At 38.0% G+C, this 17,377-nt stretch overlaps 1 protein-coding gene across 2 annotated transcripts in view; it reads left to right on the top strand.

The window, feature by feature from the left end:
- LOC126299339 (vinculin) overlaps positions 1-17,377 on the top strand; it is a gene marked incomplete in the record, with an annotated part of 267,846 nt that overhangs the window by 182,437 nt on the left and 68,032 nt on the right. For both annotated transcript variants that reach the window (XM_049991172.1, XM_049991173.1), the window contains 3 exon segments: positions 717-807; positions 1,207-1,263; positions 14,855-14,974. In XM_049991172.1, the coding sequence (XP_049847129.1) occupies positions 717-807; positions 1,207-1,263; positions 14,855-14,974 (268 nt within the window).

Below are 17,377 nucleotides of genomic sequence, written 5' to 3'. Positions count from 1 at the left end.
TATGAAGAATTGATTGATCGTGAGAAAAATGAACAGTGAGTGCAGGAGCAGATAGGAATGCTATAGAAAACTATCAGAAATTATTAATCGAAGTTTCATTCACCAAAAATGTAGTTATGACAACAATCTAACAGGCAACCTCCAATAACTCAGAACAAGAGGAGATTCAAGTTTCATTGAATCTGAAGAAGAGCTTTGTTATTCAGGGAGGTCATGTAGGTGGATCCTGCAAACATGTACACGGACACGTGAATTAGGTTTGGACCAAGTCAGAGAGGTAGAATGAACTGAACGTCAAATGACATTAGCTCATCCAACATAACATTATAGAGCAGTCTGTGATCCAGTGGCTGAACATCCCTTAGTTTCATGTTGTTCTTTTAAAATTTCTCACTCCAGAATAATTTCTTTGGAGGTTGTTACTGTGCATGATAGTGATCTAAATTTAATTCAGTAGCGACTTAATGTATTATTCAAATTTTACTAAACCGCTTTGCAGGTGTTTTACTAATTTTCCTTTTATGCTTTACAGATAATTTAGACATTCTTTGTACAATCGATATATGAAACTTTGTGTATGACTCCTCTAGACGACTGTTACAGCTATGCAAATTTTACTGAACACATTGTGGAATTATGTGAAGAATAGTCTCCACCACTTTACTAACAATTTCATCCTACATGCATATATATATTTTTTTGTGTTGTGTTTTCAGCTCCTGACAGCCGTAGGACAAGTGCGACAGGCTGTAACAGTTTCACCAGATCTGCCACCACCGCCAGATATGTCCAGCCTTAACATAAATGGTAAGATCTGTGCAATCAGAGCAACTGTGAGTATTTAAATAAATATTATTCTCATTATCTGTTCAAAATCTGAGGCATGTACAGACAAATGAAAATAGTTGGTGTTAGAGATACCATTATTTTGTGGGCTATATGTGGTTTGCAGTTAGTGAAATATTAAACTGTCTAATTAATATGCTTCAGGTCTTAAGCAGTTCCAAATGGCTTACAGCTTTATGATGCCTTAATGTACCCACCTGTTTATAGTGTTTGGCTGTATATAGTAGCAATGCTTTCTTGGTTTTGGGTACTGTACTATGAAGCATTTATTGAGGTCATTGTCCATATTTAAGTCGTGGAACATATCGAGCTTTTTAATCTTCTGTGTGCAATTAACTTTGTAAATATCTTCTTTTCCAGATGAAATTGTAGAACCTTTCCAGCCTTCGCTTCAGTATAATTACTTCACTGAGAAAGGTAGAGGAGAATTTAGCTTTGCATGCTTTGTGGTGTGTGATAACCTTGTTTTCATTCTGATAAAGCATTTCAGAGAGACACTGAGATTGGTCCGTCACTTTCATTGTTTGCATTTATTTATTTAATAACTAGTAATTGTAAAAGAAAAGAATCTTACACTAATTTTATATAATATACAATCTGCATGCTGTCCGTTTGTTACTGCAGTGCAGCGGAAAGTTACTTAATTGGCTCCACTTCAAGAAGGGGGGGGGGGGGGGGAGTTGCTTGGCATTGTTTAGGACTTTCTTGTACAGGCAAGCGTTATTTTACTATCATCCTTTATCGCCATGTTATTGTGATGATATTAATCAATTATCTTCTAGAATGTCAAACAGACAACATACAGTGGAGATGTTTCTTTTATTCCTTGCTGCAGAAACAAGAGCCAAGAAGTGTGACAATCACTACAACAATTTCAACTTAAATAACAATAACACAGATGTGTCTGCCTTTGCAGCTGTGTAATAAATTGGTATCTTGTCTGTTTTTAGCTGTAAACTGCCCACTAAATCTTTAAGCGCCTCTGAATAATATGGAAAACCCTATATATCACTGTTAACATCATCATAACCTGTAGCTGTTAATGCAGTGACTGAAATTTCCCAGCAACCTGAGAGAGGGAATATATTTTACCTTTCATCAAGAAGGGAAGATAGATTGTATAAAAAGTTTAGGAGCATTCTCTAATGTGATATTTTGCAAGTCTAACTGCCCATATTAGGAGGTGTTCAAGGAAGCTATGAAAAAGTTTAATATTTAGGTAAGACCACTTTTCTTCATGTATTGAGTGTACAATAAAGAACAAGTTGTCTGTGTGCTACCCAACTCTGTTGGGAGCTTCATGTACTAATCGTTGTGACAGAGAAATATGGAAGATATGGCAAAGAAAGAAATCAACAAGAAGTTGGGCCACAGCTAATGCTAAATTATGAGAGGTAACATAACAGTAAAAATGTAAGAGGACATGCTGGATAAAATGTAATGCTTTATGAAGAATTGATTGATCGTGAGAAAAATGAACAGTGAGTGCAGGAGCAGATAGGAATGCTATAGAAAACTATCAGAAATTATTAATCGAAGTTTCATTCACTAAAAATGTAGTTATGACAACAATCTAACAGGCAACCTCCAATAACTCAGAACAAGAGGAGATTCAAGTTTCATTGAATCTGAAGAAGACAAGCATAGAAAGTGGTAAAGAATTATGTTACAGTGAATAAGAATATAAGACTTGCTAATGGGATTGTGTTGGTGTGAAACAGAAAGCCTAACAAAAATATGGATAGATTGCAAAGATTTGAATAATGCTGTAATAATTGCACCTACAACATAAAGAAACATGATTGTGTGGAGAGCTAAGGATTCAATAAAATTATATGAAACTTTGTAAAGGCGTTAGAAATGGAAAAAGAGTGAGAGGTATGGAGAGAAATGTATTAAAGAAGCACTAAACTAAGAAACTTGGAATATTGCATAGTGATGACAAAAATGCATTGTATACTTTCATAACTATTAGTTTGTTCCTTAGGGAGGAAAGAGAGATAGGTAAAGGAAGGACTGTTATAGCCTTATCACTCCCCTGCCAACTGCCGCTGGTAGCTTCAGACATTCTGTTGTGTAACCAGGCTACATAGAAAAACAAAGTATACTGCGAAAACAAATCACAACTATTGGGTAATGGCTGCAATTGCCGTAAATCCCCCCTCCGGTCCTGGGACTCACAACTCTTTCATAAGTACGCGTATGGCGAGAATGGGACCCCAATCCATTGCAGTACTTCTCCCTCTGTCCTGCAATCTTACTTTCCGACTATACCTTTTCTCAGACTAGGTCTGGGAACATATTCGTTTTTGGCAAGCAGGATTTCCTATAAGACATATATTACAGCTAATCCTTTTTTTTATTAATTTGCTGCCACTTTTGCTCAACGATAATCATCTGGAGTTTGAATGAACATTATAAAACAGAAATGGCAACAAAAGCCTAACACAAAAAACCTCATAAAGATGTGAAATACAAAAACATAACTTATAAATTGGTTACTACAAGTCACATGTCAGTCTTGTTAAATCATAATTTTATGATAAGAAAAATAATCATAATTACAGTACAATTATAAGTAAAAAATGTACCAAAATCACAAACATTAATTATCAAATATGGTTCCCTCCCCCCTTCATGTTGTCTTTGAGGCCACAAGTTTTGTGGCTTCTCATGCCATGTCCTGACTATATATATGGCCAGTTTCCTGTAGCGTGTGCATGAAGAAGGTTGCTTATGTGTAAAAATTATTGGTTTTCTGTATTATTTCTCATAAAATTGACAGTTAATGCAATTGTATGGTTAATCATGATTGACATGTGACTTGCAGTAGCCAATTTTTTGAAAGTTATGTTTTTGCATTACATATCTTTATGCACTTTCGTACATTGATGTTTTGTTGTCATTTATGTTTGAAAATGGTGATTCATGTGCCAGATGATGGTCATTGACTGAAACCGGTAGCAAATTAATAAATTGTTCTAATGCAGCCAAGTACCATGTAGATCCTAACTCTTACATTTGGTGCCCACATCCACCTTTGGCGTGCAGTTTTAAAGATTTATGGGCATTACATGGAAGGTTGCCCCCTAGCAAATTAATAAATTGTCTATATTCAGCCAGCTGTCATAAAGTATCTGAAACTTGTATTTGGTCCCCACATCCACATTTCACCACCACTTTTCCAAATGTATGGGCATTGTGGGGAAGCTTTCCCAGCATCAACCATATTAGTCAGTCCACATGGGGGTACCTGCTCTGTGGTAGTCCCATGACAACACAAGAATCGCATTATTGATATCTCAGCTGGTACCTCTCTGCACATGCAGAGGAATAGGCCCCTCCTTTTGGGGCACTGGGACTCCAGGGAATAGTCATCAAGCCAGGTGACAATTGCTGTGGCTTGGTGATGCCTGCGGAGAAATCCCTTTACACGAGTAGGCAGTATCAACGTGGATATCTTGCCAAGTGAAAAGACCCAAGTTAAAGCTACATTTGAATGTTTCAGTACTTATGACTCCAAGAACTGTCCTCCTTTGGCTATGCTATGGGGGGAGGGGGGAGCAAAATCAAGCGAACTACAGAAACTGTCCCCTATCAGTTCTTGGTTTGCATCCAGACTGGTGCATCCAGACTGGTGAAGGGTTCTTTCTAACTTCTAAGTCTTATGTTCTTTGTAGATAATACCAAAAATGTTTGTGGAGAAATCTCTTCCCTTCGTCAGCTACAGTATGGTCTATCTTAATTGAAACAGTGACTCCTACCCAGTCTTAAGTGGTACTGTCTTTTAAGAAACTTGGTGTCATATATTTCATCTTGGTAAGCCATTAGAGCATAAACCTGTTACATGGGGTTTAATTTGTCTCAGAGTCTTAATGCTGTGAACAGATAAGGAATTATTCAAAACCTTGAAGTGAAGGAATCATTTTCACACACTGTGTATGTCAAGGCCCACCAGGCATAAATTTGACACCTGATCATATTCATCCTTGTATCTGAGGGGGTTTCATGTTCTGAGAAAGTTAAAATCATGATGTACACTTGTGATGTGAAGTCGTATATCCCACCTTTTATGGAGACTGGATGACAGCTTCATGAGAACTTCCCATGTGCCATGTGAGCAACCATTGTTGTGTATTGTGTGTCAGTTGAAGAGACAGTCTCTCTCTCTCTCTCTCTCTCTTTCTCTCTCTCTCTCTCTCTCTCTCTCTCTCTCTGTCTCTCTCTCTCTCTCACACACACACACACACACACACACACACACTCCTATCTTGGAAGTGTACTACTTTAATTAAGGAATGCGAAATCCCAAAGGCCAGTAAATTACAGTCTCCAGTTGTCTTCCATAGTTTGGGCCCTGGGAAAAATATGACCAGTGGTATCCAATTTGGCAATTATATTTGCCATGTCATCAACAGTACGTTAGTTAGTTAGTTATATTACTTGTTCCATGGATCATGAACACGATTCTTTCGTAATGATGTGGAACGTGTCAAAGTACAAAAGATTCATTTATCCCGAATAATCTTTGTTAGTCTTATATACGGTACAATTGTTAATACTTACTGTATTTCTTTAGCCTATGTCTAAAAATTCATCTATGGAGTAGAAGGAGTTGTCATTCAGGAATTCCCTTAACTTACTTTTGAATGCTGATTGGTTGTCTGTCAGACTTTTGATATTGTTTGGCAAGTGACCAAAAATCTTTGTGGCAGTATAATTCACCCCCTTTTGTGCCAATGTCAAATTCAATGAACGGTAGTGAAGGTCACCCTGTCTCCTAGTATTGTAGCTGTGGACTGTGCTATTATTTCTGAAGTGATCTGGGTTACTAACAACAAATTTCATTAGGCTGTATATATATTGTGAAGCTACTGGCAATATCCCTAATTCTTTAAATAATTGTCTACAAGATGATCTTGGATGAGCCCCAGACATTATTCTGATAACACGTTTTTGTGCAATAAATACGTTCTTTCTTAGTGATGAATTGCCCCAAAAGATGATTCCTTAAGAAAGCAACGAATGAAAATATGCATGGTAAGCTAACTTACTGATATGCTTGTCTCCAAAATTTGCAATGACACTAATAGCATAGGTAGCTGAGCTCAATCGTTTCAGTAGATTGTCAATGTGTGTCTTCCAGTTTAAATTCTGATCAATACAGACACCCAGAAATTTTGAACAATCTGCTTTAGCTAAAGATTTTCCCCCACACTCTATATTTATTTCCGGTGTTACGCCTTTCCCTGTACGTCAAGTACTTAGTCCTTCCATTTCCTTGACATTGACCTCTGGTAGTCGTAGAAGAAAATTAGCAATTGGGCTAACCCATAATGTTCCTGCTGCACCATCTTCAGTGATCTCAACACTCTGCACCTGGTCAGATTATTATTATTATTAGTAGTAGTAGTAGTAGTAGTAGTAGTAGTAGTAGTAGTATTAGTATTAGTATTAGTAGTGTCTTCCTCTGGTATGTACCGGTGACAAAATTCCTTTTAGAGCACCCTCTCAGAGGAGACCTAGAGACCAGTCAGCCAATACCAGCAATTAGCTGGAGGGAATTCTAGGGCTGCCTATTCTTCAGTTCATACCCTTATAGCTGATAAGCCCTTGGAAAAGTCTTGACCTTGTAAAGCAGATATGGAGAGAAGGAAGAAATATTGGGAGAAAGCTACTATGTTGACAGATCACCGCCACACCATAAGATTTGGAACCTATGTTTGTTACTGTTGTTCTCTGCCCACAGGTGAAACTGCAATCGTGGTGCACAACCTGTCTCTCTGACCTTTCAAACACATCCAGGAAACTCTTAATGTGATAATTCAATGGAACTACAATGGGTATATCGCCAGAACTGTGCCAAATATCGTCCTTCTGTTCTGTGATTTGTGTTGCTCTCCGGGATATGCATTTTACTGATGACCATTCTCCAACCCTTAAGAATGCCTTCTATAGGAATTTTAGTGCCCCCAAGATAGCATCTGGAGCATTTTGTGCATTGATGTACTCAGATATCATCACTTTGTACTTTCACTGCTATCATTTACAAACAACCACAGCAACTACCATTTGTAGCATCTATCCAGCTCAGACAAGGTAGTTGCATATGGCCACCATAATCCAGCAACTGCTCCCTCTCACATACGATACCTCCTTGTACTTGGGGATTTGAATACACAATACCCACTATGGGGGGTGTACATCATCTGGCAGATGCCTTCTGTTAGAGGAACTTCTTTCTGATCTTGATCCTCTTCTCCTCAGTGACTCCTTTTGGTTTCACTACAGTTGTCACTGTATGGTGATTTTTGTGACAGTAATCATTTACCAGTGATCCTGTCATGTCCATGTCACTGCCTAATAAATCAATTGCCATGTTCAGCTGTCTTTGAGGGACCAACTGTCAGTTGTATACCTTGCCATCACCTTCATCCTCTCTGTGTCAGAGTGTATTGATGAGGTTATCAGAAGCCATGGTCACCTGCACTGCTGTCCCCATTTCTACAGGTCCCCTAGAGCTGCAATTGGTACAATTATGGACCAAAGGCATTTCAACAGCTATTGAGGATCACTGAATGATCCTGTAACATTTCAAATGACAGCCTTGACAGATCGCCCTCTTCACTTTTAAGTGGTCCAATGCAAGGGCTTGCTATCTAATTGAACACAGTAAGAAGTAATGCTGAGAGCACTACATCTCCTTCTTGGGAATGTACGTCTCTTCTCCCAGGTGTGGATCAAGCTCCAAAGTCTAATGTCCTGCAAAAGATCAACAACTTTCCCCATATCTCTTCCTTCATGATGATATTTCTGCTGATGTGTTGGCTCATGTGGAACACATTGCAACCCACTTAGCAACAGCATTGGTGTCCTCTTCTTAACTGGCTGCCTTCCAAAGATATAAAAGACAAGTTGAAGACATCTACCTCCCCACTGCTCCCTGTAAGTATGTGTTATATAACGAACCTTTCACTGACTAAGAATTGCTTCAGGCTCTTGACTTGTCTCATGATGCAGTCCTGGGCCCTGATCTTATTCACAATCAAATGGTCGAATATCTGAAGGTGACTTTCAGACTCCATTTACGCAGTCTTCAACCTATTTGTTTAGAATGTGTTTTCCCTTGACAGTGGATTGATACCGTAATCATCCCAATCCTTAAGCCAGCCAAAAACTCAATGTCCATCGACAGTTGCAAACTGATTAGTGTCACCAGTACCCTCTACAAACTGCTTGAAAGGATAGTTGCCCAATGATTATGTAAGGTTCTTGAGTCATGATGTCTTTTCCCCCTTATAAGTTTTATTTCTGGGAGGCACAGTCCACAACCGATCATCTGGTTAGGTAGGAAACAGCAGTTGACAGACTTTTCCCAAACACCAACATCTCATTGTAGTCTTTCTCACCTCCATATGACATACGACACTGCTTGGTGCTATCACAGTTTATGTACTGACTGTGACTGGGGCTTTCAATTCTCTCTACAGCTTTCTATTTGTGGGTTTTCATCCCTTCCATTGTTTCAGATCAGAGTTGGTATGTTACTCAGCTCCCACCCTCAAGGGTCCCTCAGGGTTCTGTGCCGAGTTTTACACTCCTTATCACCATAAATGGGCTAGTGATCTCTGTTGGACCACTGGTTCCCCCCATGCTTTATGTAGACGACTTTTGCATTTGGTATAGCACCCAGTGTGTAACCTAACTAAATACCACCTCCAAGGAGCCATCTGAAGGGCCTCTGCTTGACTCCTTTGCTATGGCTTCCATTTTTCGCATCATATCATGCATTACTGTCATAAGAATGTTCACCCCAACTGAGAACTCTTCTTGGGTACCCAGTGCTTGGACATAGTTGCACAGTTATGGTTTCTGGGACTCCTCTATAATAAAAAGCTAATACAGCTACGCCCCGTTTGTCAGCCTAAGGCTGCCTGCATGTGAATGGTGAATGCTTTCTGCTTCCTTGCCCACAGCTCTTTTGTGGCTCACACTACACTACAACATATTTAACTGGCTCTGGTCTCATCCTGACTGGATTTTAGTTACCAGGTTCATGGCTCAATGGTACCTTTGGCTTTAAAATTATTGGACCCAGTACATCATGTTGTGGGAAGACTTGCCATTGGCACCTTTTGGACTAGTGTCATAGGCAGTCTGGTCACCGAAGCAGGGGTCTTACATCTATCATCCCAGTAATACCAGTTTTTGCTGACTTAAACAGTCACCACACAATAATTCCCTAATCATGAAATGTATTTGCAGTTGCAAATAGGCAACCATCAGCTGTACAATGGGATGGCGACAATGAAAATTTGTACCAGACTGCAACTCAAACCCTAATTTCCTGCTTTACGCAAGTGGTCTCCTTAACAGCTTTGCCTATTCATCTACGACTCATGACTTCCTTATGTCATCACTCATGCGTCACAAACTGCACTCGTACACATTATGTAATTCCCGTACAGGGAAAGAACATTTTAATTGAAGGTTGCTGCTTGATATTGATGGATAAATATAGCATTGCAGTACCTCTGTTGTTAAGAAGCACTATGCAAATTTTCATTGCATTCATTCCATTATACAGCTGATGGTCATCTGTATTCACAACTGTGGTTATATTTCATGTATTTCATGATGGTTGACATTGGTGCAGTACCTGTATGCATGTTCAAAGGAACATTGCATCATGCTTCTTAACAGCACAGGCACTGCAATATCATAATTTCCTAATTATCTAGCTTAATAACCTTTTTTTTGTGCAGGAGGTGTTAATCCTCTGACACCTTCGAGTGATGGATGCTCAACCCTCGGCCAGGAACTCTCCTACCCCCCTTATAGCCTGCCCCCCATATACGTATGTGCTTTCCTCATTGGTCAGTACCCAGACCATGAATTAGGAACAAGCTATTAGGACTTAAAGCTTCACCACTCCCATGACCTTTTGACATCTATTTCTCTCCAATCTTCAACAATATCAGGGTGCTACCATCACTACACAAATGGCTGTAAAACCATGATGGGGATGAGCTGTTCTTTGGATTGGATTGTTTGGGGGGAGGAGACCAGACAGCGAGGTCATCGGTCTCGTCAGATTAGGGAAGGAACCTGGCCGTGCCCTTTCAAAGGAACCATCCCGGCATTTGGCTGGAGCGATTTAGGGAAATCACAGAAAACCTAAATCAGAATGGCCGGATGTGGGATTGAACCATCGTCCTCCCAAATGCGAGTTCAGTGTGCTAGCCACTGCGCCACCTCACTCGGTAGCTATTCTTTATCTCCTATCATTAAGGAACAGTATTTCTTGCTGGGAACATGTAGTAATGACTCGATGAGTAGCCTTCAGGCTTCTCTAAGATATTGATGGCACTACTCACTCATTTGACTTTCTCTGGGTCCCAACTACATTGATATTCTGGGAAACAAACTTGCCAATAGTTTGGCTAGAGAAATGATTTTCTGCCCAGTGATCAATTTTATGATCGTGGGCATTGATTTGCAGTTGCAGATAAGGCCTCTACTCTCTTAGATATGGAACATCATCTGATAGGCTACTACCTGCTCTAATAAACTATGTGCTATTCAGGAGACTGGTTCCATGGCATTCTTCTTTCGTTTCCTCATGGAATTAATCCAGCATCTTTTGTCCCTTGCATGGGCCATATCAGAGTAACCCATAGTTTCAAGTTATGTAATGAGTCACCAATATGTGGTTGTTGAGCCTCACAGACAGTACATCTCATTCAGGTGGAATACCACCTCCTCCTAACTCCCCATGCCTAGCATGGCCTTCTGGATTCTCTGCCTCTAATGTTGGCAGATGACACATAGACAGTTTAACTGGTTCTTCATTTCATCTGAGAAAGTGATTTTTATTCTGTAATGTAATGTTTGAAACTACTTTCAAGGCAGGAGCAGACTACTAGTAGGTGAGGTACTTCCTGCCTCATGTTGGCCCCTTATGGTCCCTCTTTTATTGTTTTTAATTACTTTTGGTGAGGTTGGTCCTTTTTCTGCTGCACGCTATTTTACTTTTTTGGAAGTGCTGCTTCATATAGCACTCAGATAAATGCAAGACCTTAAGCAACCTTTATCCTAGATATTGACCAATGACAGAAGACAACAACCCACTTCAACAGGTTTTTATACTTCCTCCAAGAAAGTGGGTTCTGTTCTCTTCTTTAATACTATGACTTTATTGGATTGGGTCCTGGGGTACTCTGAACTTCACCCGCCAACCTACTGACCTGATTATTTCTGTCACCTTGTTTCATTATTTTCATTCCTAATGGTTTTCATTGCACTTTTAGCCTTCTCACTTTTATTGTTATGGATCTCCTTTCCAACTGGGTTGCAGGAATTGTTTATTTCATTGTTTTAGCATCTGCATGAAATTGGTGGGGTCAAAAATGAGCTCTGAGGGGCTCTCACTGCTCTCTGGGCTGCACACCAACCTGACCCATATGCTCATTTCTGCCATGTAGGTTTCCCCCAGGTTTCCATGGTATAAGTATTGCTCTCAGTGCATTAATTTTATCACTCCTACATACTATCACATTAGATCAGATTTCTAGCTGATGTAACTAACTCCAAATGGACTTATCACTGTTTAGTTCCCTAATCCTCAGCTAATAAAATGAAAGTTGTTGTACACAGCTAACTGTGGAAACTGACACCTGAGGAATCCGAGTAATACGAAAACAGCAAATAGTGCAGAACTGGGCATCAAACTCATTCTTTTGTTGATTTTTGTCATGGTTTCTTGTCATGTAAACATCCCACTGTCAGTCACTTTATTATTGTGATCCAGCTACAGTAGTGCAAGTTGTTTTAATCAAGAATGTCTTGAGTAGTGTTTTGTTACATTTCCTTGTGCAGACAGCATCTGTCAGTCTTGTAATCTAGATTAAATATGTAAAGGAACATTTTGCAAAAATATTTTAAGAGCCTATGGGATATGTTTTTAAGCTTTCTTTTCTCTCAAGTACACTACTGCAACAAAATTCTAATGTCATGAAGGAATCATCACTGGAGCATCAAGTTTGAGCCACAATGAATAGTAACGAGACTAATTATTCAAGTTTCTGGGTAATAAAAGTACACACAAAACTTTGTGACAGCACAATAATTTAGAATAATACCTTTATTTTATCAGATCTCAGCCTACAGTTCATTATGGATACAATAGGAACCGCACAGCCAGCCAGTTGTACACCAAAAATTTATTAAAACCTTAATGAAGGTTGTGACTGATATACACCTGTCTTTCTTGGAAGGAATAGTAACCTGTGTCATATATTGCGTGAAATGAAGTTACTGGGTGTAGTCCACAACAAAATTATCCATATAAATGCTGTGGCATACCCATTTGGCCATATCACGTAGCCATGGATCATTCTTACTGTTGAGTAAGCCTTATGACTTCGTTTCTCTTTTCATGTAATATGTGACACATTTTATTACTTCTTCTAAGAAAAACAACTTTATATGTGTTGAAACCTAGGTAAAGGTTTGAATAAACTTTTGATGTGCAACTGGTTGCCTGTATGATTCCCATTGAATCAATAATTCTACAGTTGCTGACTGCTGCCACATTCAATACTTTACAGTTCATTAGTACTGACTACTGAGGATTGGTGATTCAACTGCAGCATAACCTTGTCCACTTTGTTTTTAATTTTTTCCATGTCATGCCAACTTTTCACATCTGACATCAGTCTCATGTTAAACTGTAAACTTCCCACAATGATAGTTCATACTTGGTTTACTTACAAACTTTTAGTAGTGCCAATCTCAAGCCAAAATTTGATGAGCATCCTTGTTTGGAACCAGGAGAAATTACCCCTTTTGTCACTGAAAGAGGTGAGTGAAATGTATACAGATTGTATGTCAGTACCGTTATGTATCCAGATAACACCATGTAACATGTAAGCTATACAGTGCAGACATCACATATTGAAGGAAATTTGACCTTAAAGTGTATATTCTGTGTTTTGATGGAGATCAAAAATAGCCAAGGCACACTGTGTTGTCATGCTTTATGTTCACTGAGAGTGATGCTTAAATATGTATACTGGAACATTGTGGTCACCTAATCTAAAAGGAGGCATCAGTTTATCTACTGGCAAGCAAAACTTTGTGGGTTACACACCTGTTGCACTTTTCCATGCATTCGGTTCTATTCCAGCTCTCATTGTTGATTTTAAGTTATCAACAATTTAAAATGTTTCAACATATGTTTTGAAGAATTATCCACGTCAAAGAGTAGACACACAGTTGTGGTTATTGAGAACTGCAGATACTCTCAAAGCCTCTTGCTCAGGTCACAGCCTTCAACTGACACCAGATTGTTACAATATGCTCATGTCTACTACTACTACTACTACTACTTCTTCACAGCACACCACAAAATGTTTCTCCCTTGACCTTGCTATTTTTCAGACATTGCAAGCTGACATGTATCGAATGTCTTGTTGCCACTTAAGAATGACCTGTTACTGGCCTCTGTAAGAAGTAAGGAAAACCACCACACCAATGGGCACAGGAAAGTAATATTTCAAAACATAATGAATGCATCTTTGATGATGATGACACCAATTGGAGCTCCTATTTGGGCTCAAGGTGGCTTTACACAATGTTAACACAAAAGTGATTTGTTTTTGCTTGTCGATTTGTTTACTTATATCTATATAGCATCAGTGCTACACTCTTATTACTCCATCGTAGTTTCACAATTTGTTGTTGATTCTGTAATGTGTGGTATTTTTATGCCAACAACAATATCTGGTAATTACAGTGGAAATTGGTACCGTAACTTACAAAGTGAGTTACCACATTAGTGAAGTTTTCAATAGATTACTGGTACCACGTAAGTGATCGCAAGGCTCATTTAGTAGCTCGTACTATGCTTGTATTTTTCCAAACTTTTGGACTGTAATGTTTGTTGTATTTAAAATACCATTAGTCTGTCAGCATGCTAAATGTGGCATGCTTTTGGCAACTAAGGGAGGTTATAAGTCTGTGAGATGCTAAATTCATTTGATGAAATCTGTATTAAATTTCTTTAAGTGGTTCTAGGTTACTTCAGGCAAGCACCTTGATACTGAATTGAGACAATAAAATATACTTTTGCAATACAGTAAGAAAATTTGAAACTGCTAAAATCATTTCCCTGTTCTGTTACCATTGTCCCAGCTTTTTATTGTGATGTGGTAGTAATGGAATATTTTCTGACAAGTAAGACCTGTCCTTGCAGTATTTCAAATTTGCAGTATTTCTGATGACCTGAAAGTAGACTGTCTCTTTCTTCTGTTGCTATTGAATGATTGCTCTCATTAGTTAGTGTGATTGTAAATGGTTCTGTTCCTACATAAGTAGATAACATTTGCTGCCTGTTTATTTATTCTTTCATTACAGACCACAAGTAAGACATATTTAGAAAAGAAATAAAATACAAGAGAGAAATTTGTATTCACAGTAAACTTACTTCGCAATTTTGATATTTGTTAGGTATTAGCAATTTTTTTAATGTGATTGCAATTCCTTGCATGTTTATCATTTACTTTTTTGAAAGTAAAAGACACAGTATCATAATGATGGTACTGAAGGCAGAGTGTCATACTACTATAAAATCCATAACTCACATAGTTTATGTATTGTGTACACACATCCTAGTGGCAGAGTTCTTTGCATACTTTGTCTCATTGCCCTTCAAAACTTTACTGTCACTTTTTCATATTGGATTTATTCCTTCATATTCAGATTAAAACAGAGAAATCATGGCACAGAAATATACTAACGGGACAAGCAAGGATTCTTTGATTTTGTCCATGCAGTAATCATTTTCTAGTGAAACATGGATAAATATTTAATTACTATTTAAAAAGTTAAGTCAAAACAATTTATCATTCACAAATTACTATAAGTAATGGTTCTGTATTTATGGTTCGAATGTTTTATGAAAAATTTTTAAAGCTGAAGTTATGAGAATGAAGTGTGTGTGGCACAGTGGGACAGCCTCTCCGTGAGCAGCTTGGATCGGACCTTGGTGCTACTACTTCTGCTTCACCTGTCGGATCACGACCCCACAGTTCTGCTGCCCTCAGCCCTCTGCCCAAATGGGCTCGAGGTATGCACATGTGGGTCATCTTTCCTTGATATATTGAAACTGAAGCAGCTTAGTGGGGGTTTTCATGGACTTGATGGTATTTGTAGTATGGTAATCTGAAAATGAAAAACAAAATAATAATAATAATAATAATAATAGTAATAATAATATCTCTCTCTCTCTCTCTCTCTCTCTCTCTCTCTCTCTCTCTCTCTGCGCGCACCCTCCAATTTTTCATATAAACTTCGTAACAATGTACATTTACATAAGTAGTTGGCTCATGCCATATTAGTGTTAAATCATATATTGCAGTTTGTTTGATGTGCATTTTATAAAGTTTTTTCCTTATCCTTGTAAACATACTGCTCACTATTTTTGCGTGTCTGAGAGTCAACAAATGGAGTTTAAGTAGTGACTAGTTATGAGAGAGAGCCTTAGAATTGAAGTTATGTGATTCTAAAAGTAGCTATTTCTTCAGATCCTGTAACTTTTTCTGTGTCAGTGCACTTGTGAGAAAATTAACTGTAAAATAAAAATTTAAATTTTCTCTAATGTGTGGTCTAAGAATTGATTATCTGTTTGGCATATCAGTACAAAATAAAATGTTATAAATAATATCTTGTGAGTGTATAAACTAAAGCAGTGTCTTCATTTGTTCTTAGATATCCTTTGTAGTTCAAAGTTTATGGCAACATTGTAGATCTACAAGTTTTAAATCTAGAGGTTGTAGTCAAAGGCAGGGATACAACATAATTTCATGGCTAATACTTGCTGTTAATCACTTGAGGGAAGAGGAATGCAATACCATCTCCCATCAGCCCATGCTACAGCAAATGAATATAATGAAATTCTATGTTCTGAAGACATTCTGAAAGAAGTAAAATATAGATTTATCAACAAATACCCCAGTTTGTGGGACAGAAATTGAATAGTCATCCATCACCCATCTTTTAAGGGGATATCTTCAGTTGCTACATTGACTGTGTGAGGAATGGTGGGTGCATAGACTCCCAACTTTATCCGTGTGGACAGAACTTCCTGTATGCTTAGGCACATCTTTATGCTGGTACAGTAGATAGTAGTTTTGTCCTCCAAGACATCAATGCTTGACCATGCAAACTGTATTTAGAGTGTGTGTTCAGTTAACCATCAGAATTATGTGTGAATGCAGACATAATACCAATTTTGTGGTGATATTCATTTAGTTACTCTTCTTTGTATTTCACCACATGCAAAAGCTGCTAGCAATAGGTATTCACTATTAGAATATTGCCAAAAAAAACTACAAGCCTTTAAAATATTTAGAGATAATTCAGCTTATTATTACTCTGATTTGTCTTACTTTAGAATGTAGTGAGCATCACAAGGAAAAGAATCTCTTTCTGTACAGGAGTTGGAGAAAATAATATTAACAGTCAACCAAGATGATTTAGGGCCACCTCTGATCAATAAAGCAGCCCTATTGATTCTAAGAGTCTAATAAATGTGATTTTATAGCATTCCTCATGAAGAAACTATTCCAGTTCCATGGAAAATGTTGAAGAATTCTAATGGGCCTGTAAATTTTTTATTTATTTATTTATTATTTATTTTTTTGCTACATCGGCAACAATATATATTTTTTACTGTTGTTTCTTGTTAACAATATCAGCTTATTCCTAACTCACTCAGTTAATACTCAGCAGAAATTCAACATGCATTCGGATCAGACTTCCTTAACTCTTGTGCAGAAAGGTGTGAATTATACTGCTGCATCCATTTTCAGTAATCTACCACAAGAATTCAAAAAGCTAAGCAGTAATCTGCATGCTTTCAAATTGAAACTGAAGAGTTTCCTCATGGGTCACTCCTTCTATTCTGTTGAGGAATTGCTTGAAAAATTAAGCTGACTCTTATGTTATATTGTTGATTGCATTTACTTAAACTTGTGGCTTGACTTTTTTGGATTCATAAACATTTTATTTTTATCTGTTATTACTTTTATGTCATAATTTCATGTACTGACATGTTCCATGACCTTGGAGACTTGCTCCTTAGTTTGGTCCCTGTGGAACTTGACGTGTAAAAAAAGAAAGAAAAAGAAAAAAAAGAAGGCTCAGTGATATTCAAATCTGGCTCTTGCCAACATGTGAAAAGATGAGATATTTCAGCCTCATGAGCATTAAATCACTCAAGATTATCTCCAGCTGTATTATTATTTTGTGAACTTCAGTCCACATGATCACGCAAATGGTTTCACAAGCCATTTAAGTAATTTTTGTTTTCTTCATGATCATAAGGCCCAATGCAAACTGTATGTAGCCTTCCAAATCATTACATAACATCCATGCTTCACTGTTGGAAGAGAATGGTTTGTATTGCGAAGTTGTGCTCTTGTATGGCATACGTAGATATATCGTGTGCCAACATCTGTCTCGCGTGTGT

Source organism: Schistocerca gregaria, chromosome X (genome assembly GCF_023897955.1).
Source record: "Schistocerca gregaria isolate iqSchGreg1 chromosome X, iqSchGreg1.2, whole genome shotgun sequence".
NCBI classification, from domain to species: domain Eukaryota; kingdom Metazoa; phylum Arthropoda; class Insecta; order Orthoptera; family Acrididae; genus Schistocerca; species Schistocerca gregaria.
Note: the sequence above shows the minus strand (reverse complement) of the source record. Positions and strands in the feature narration are given on the sequence as shown.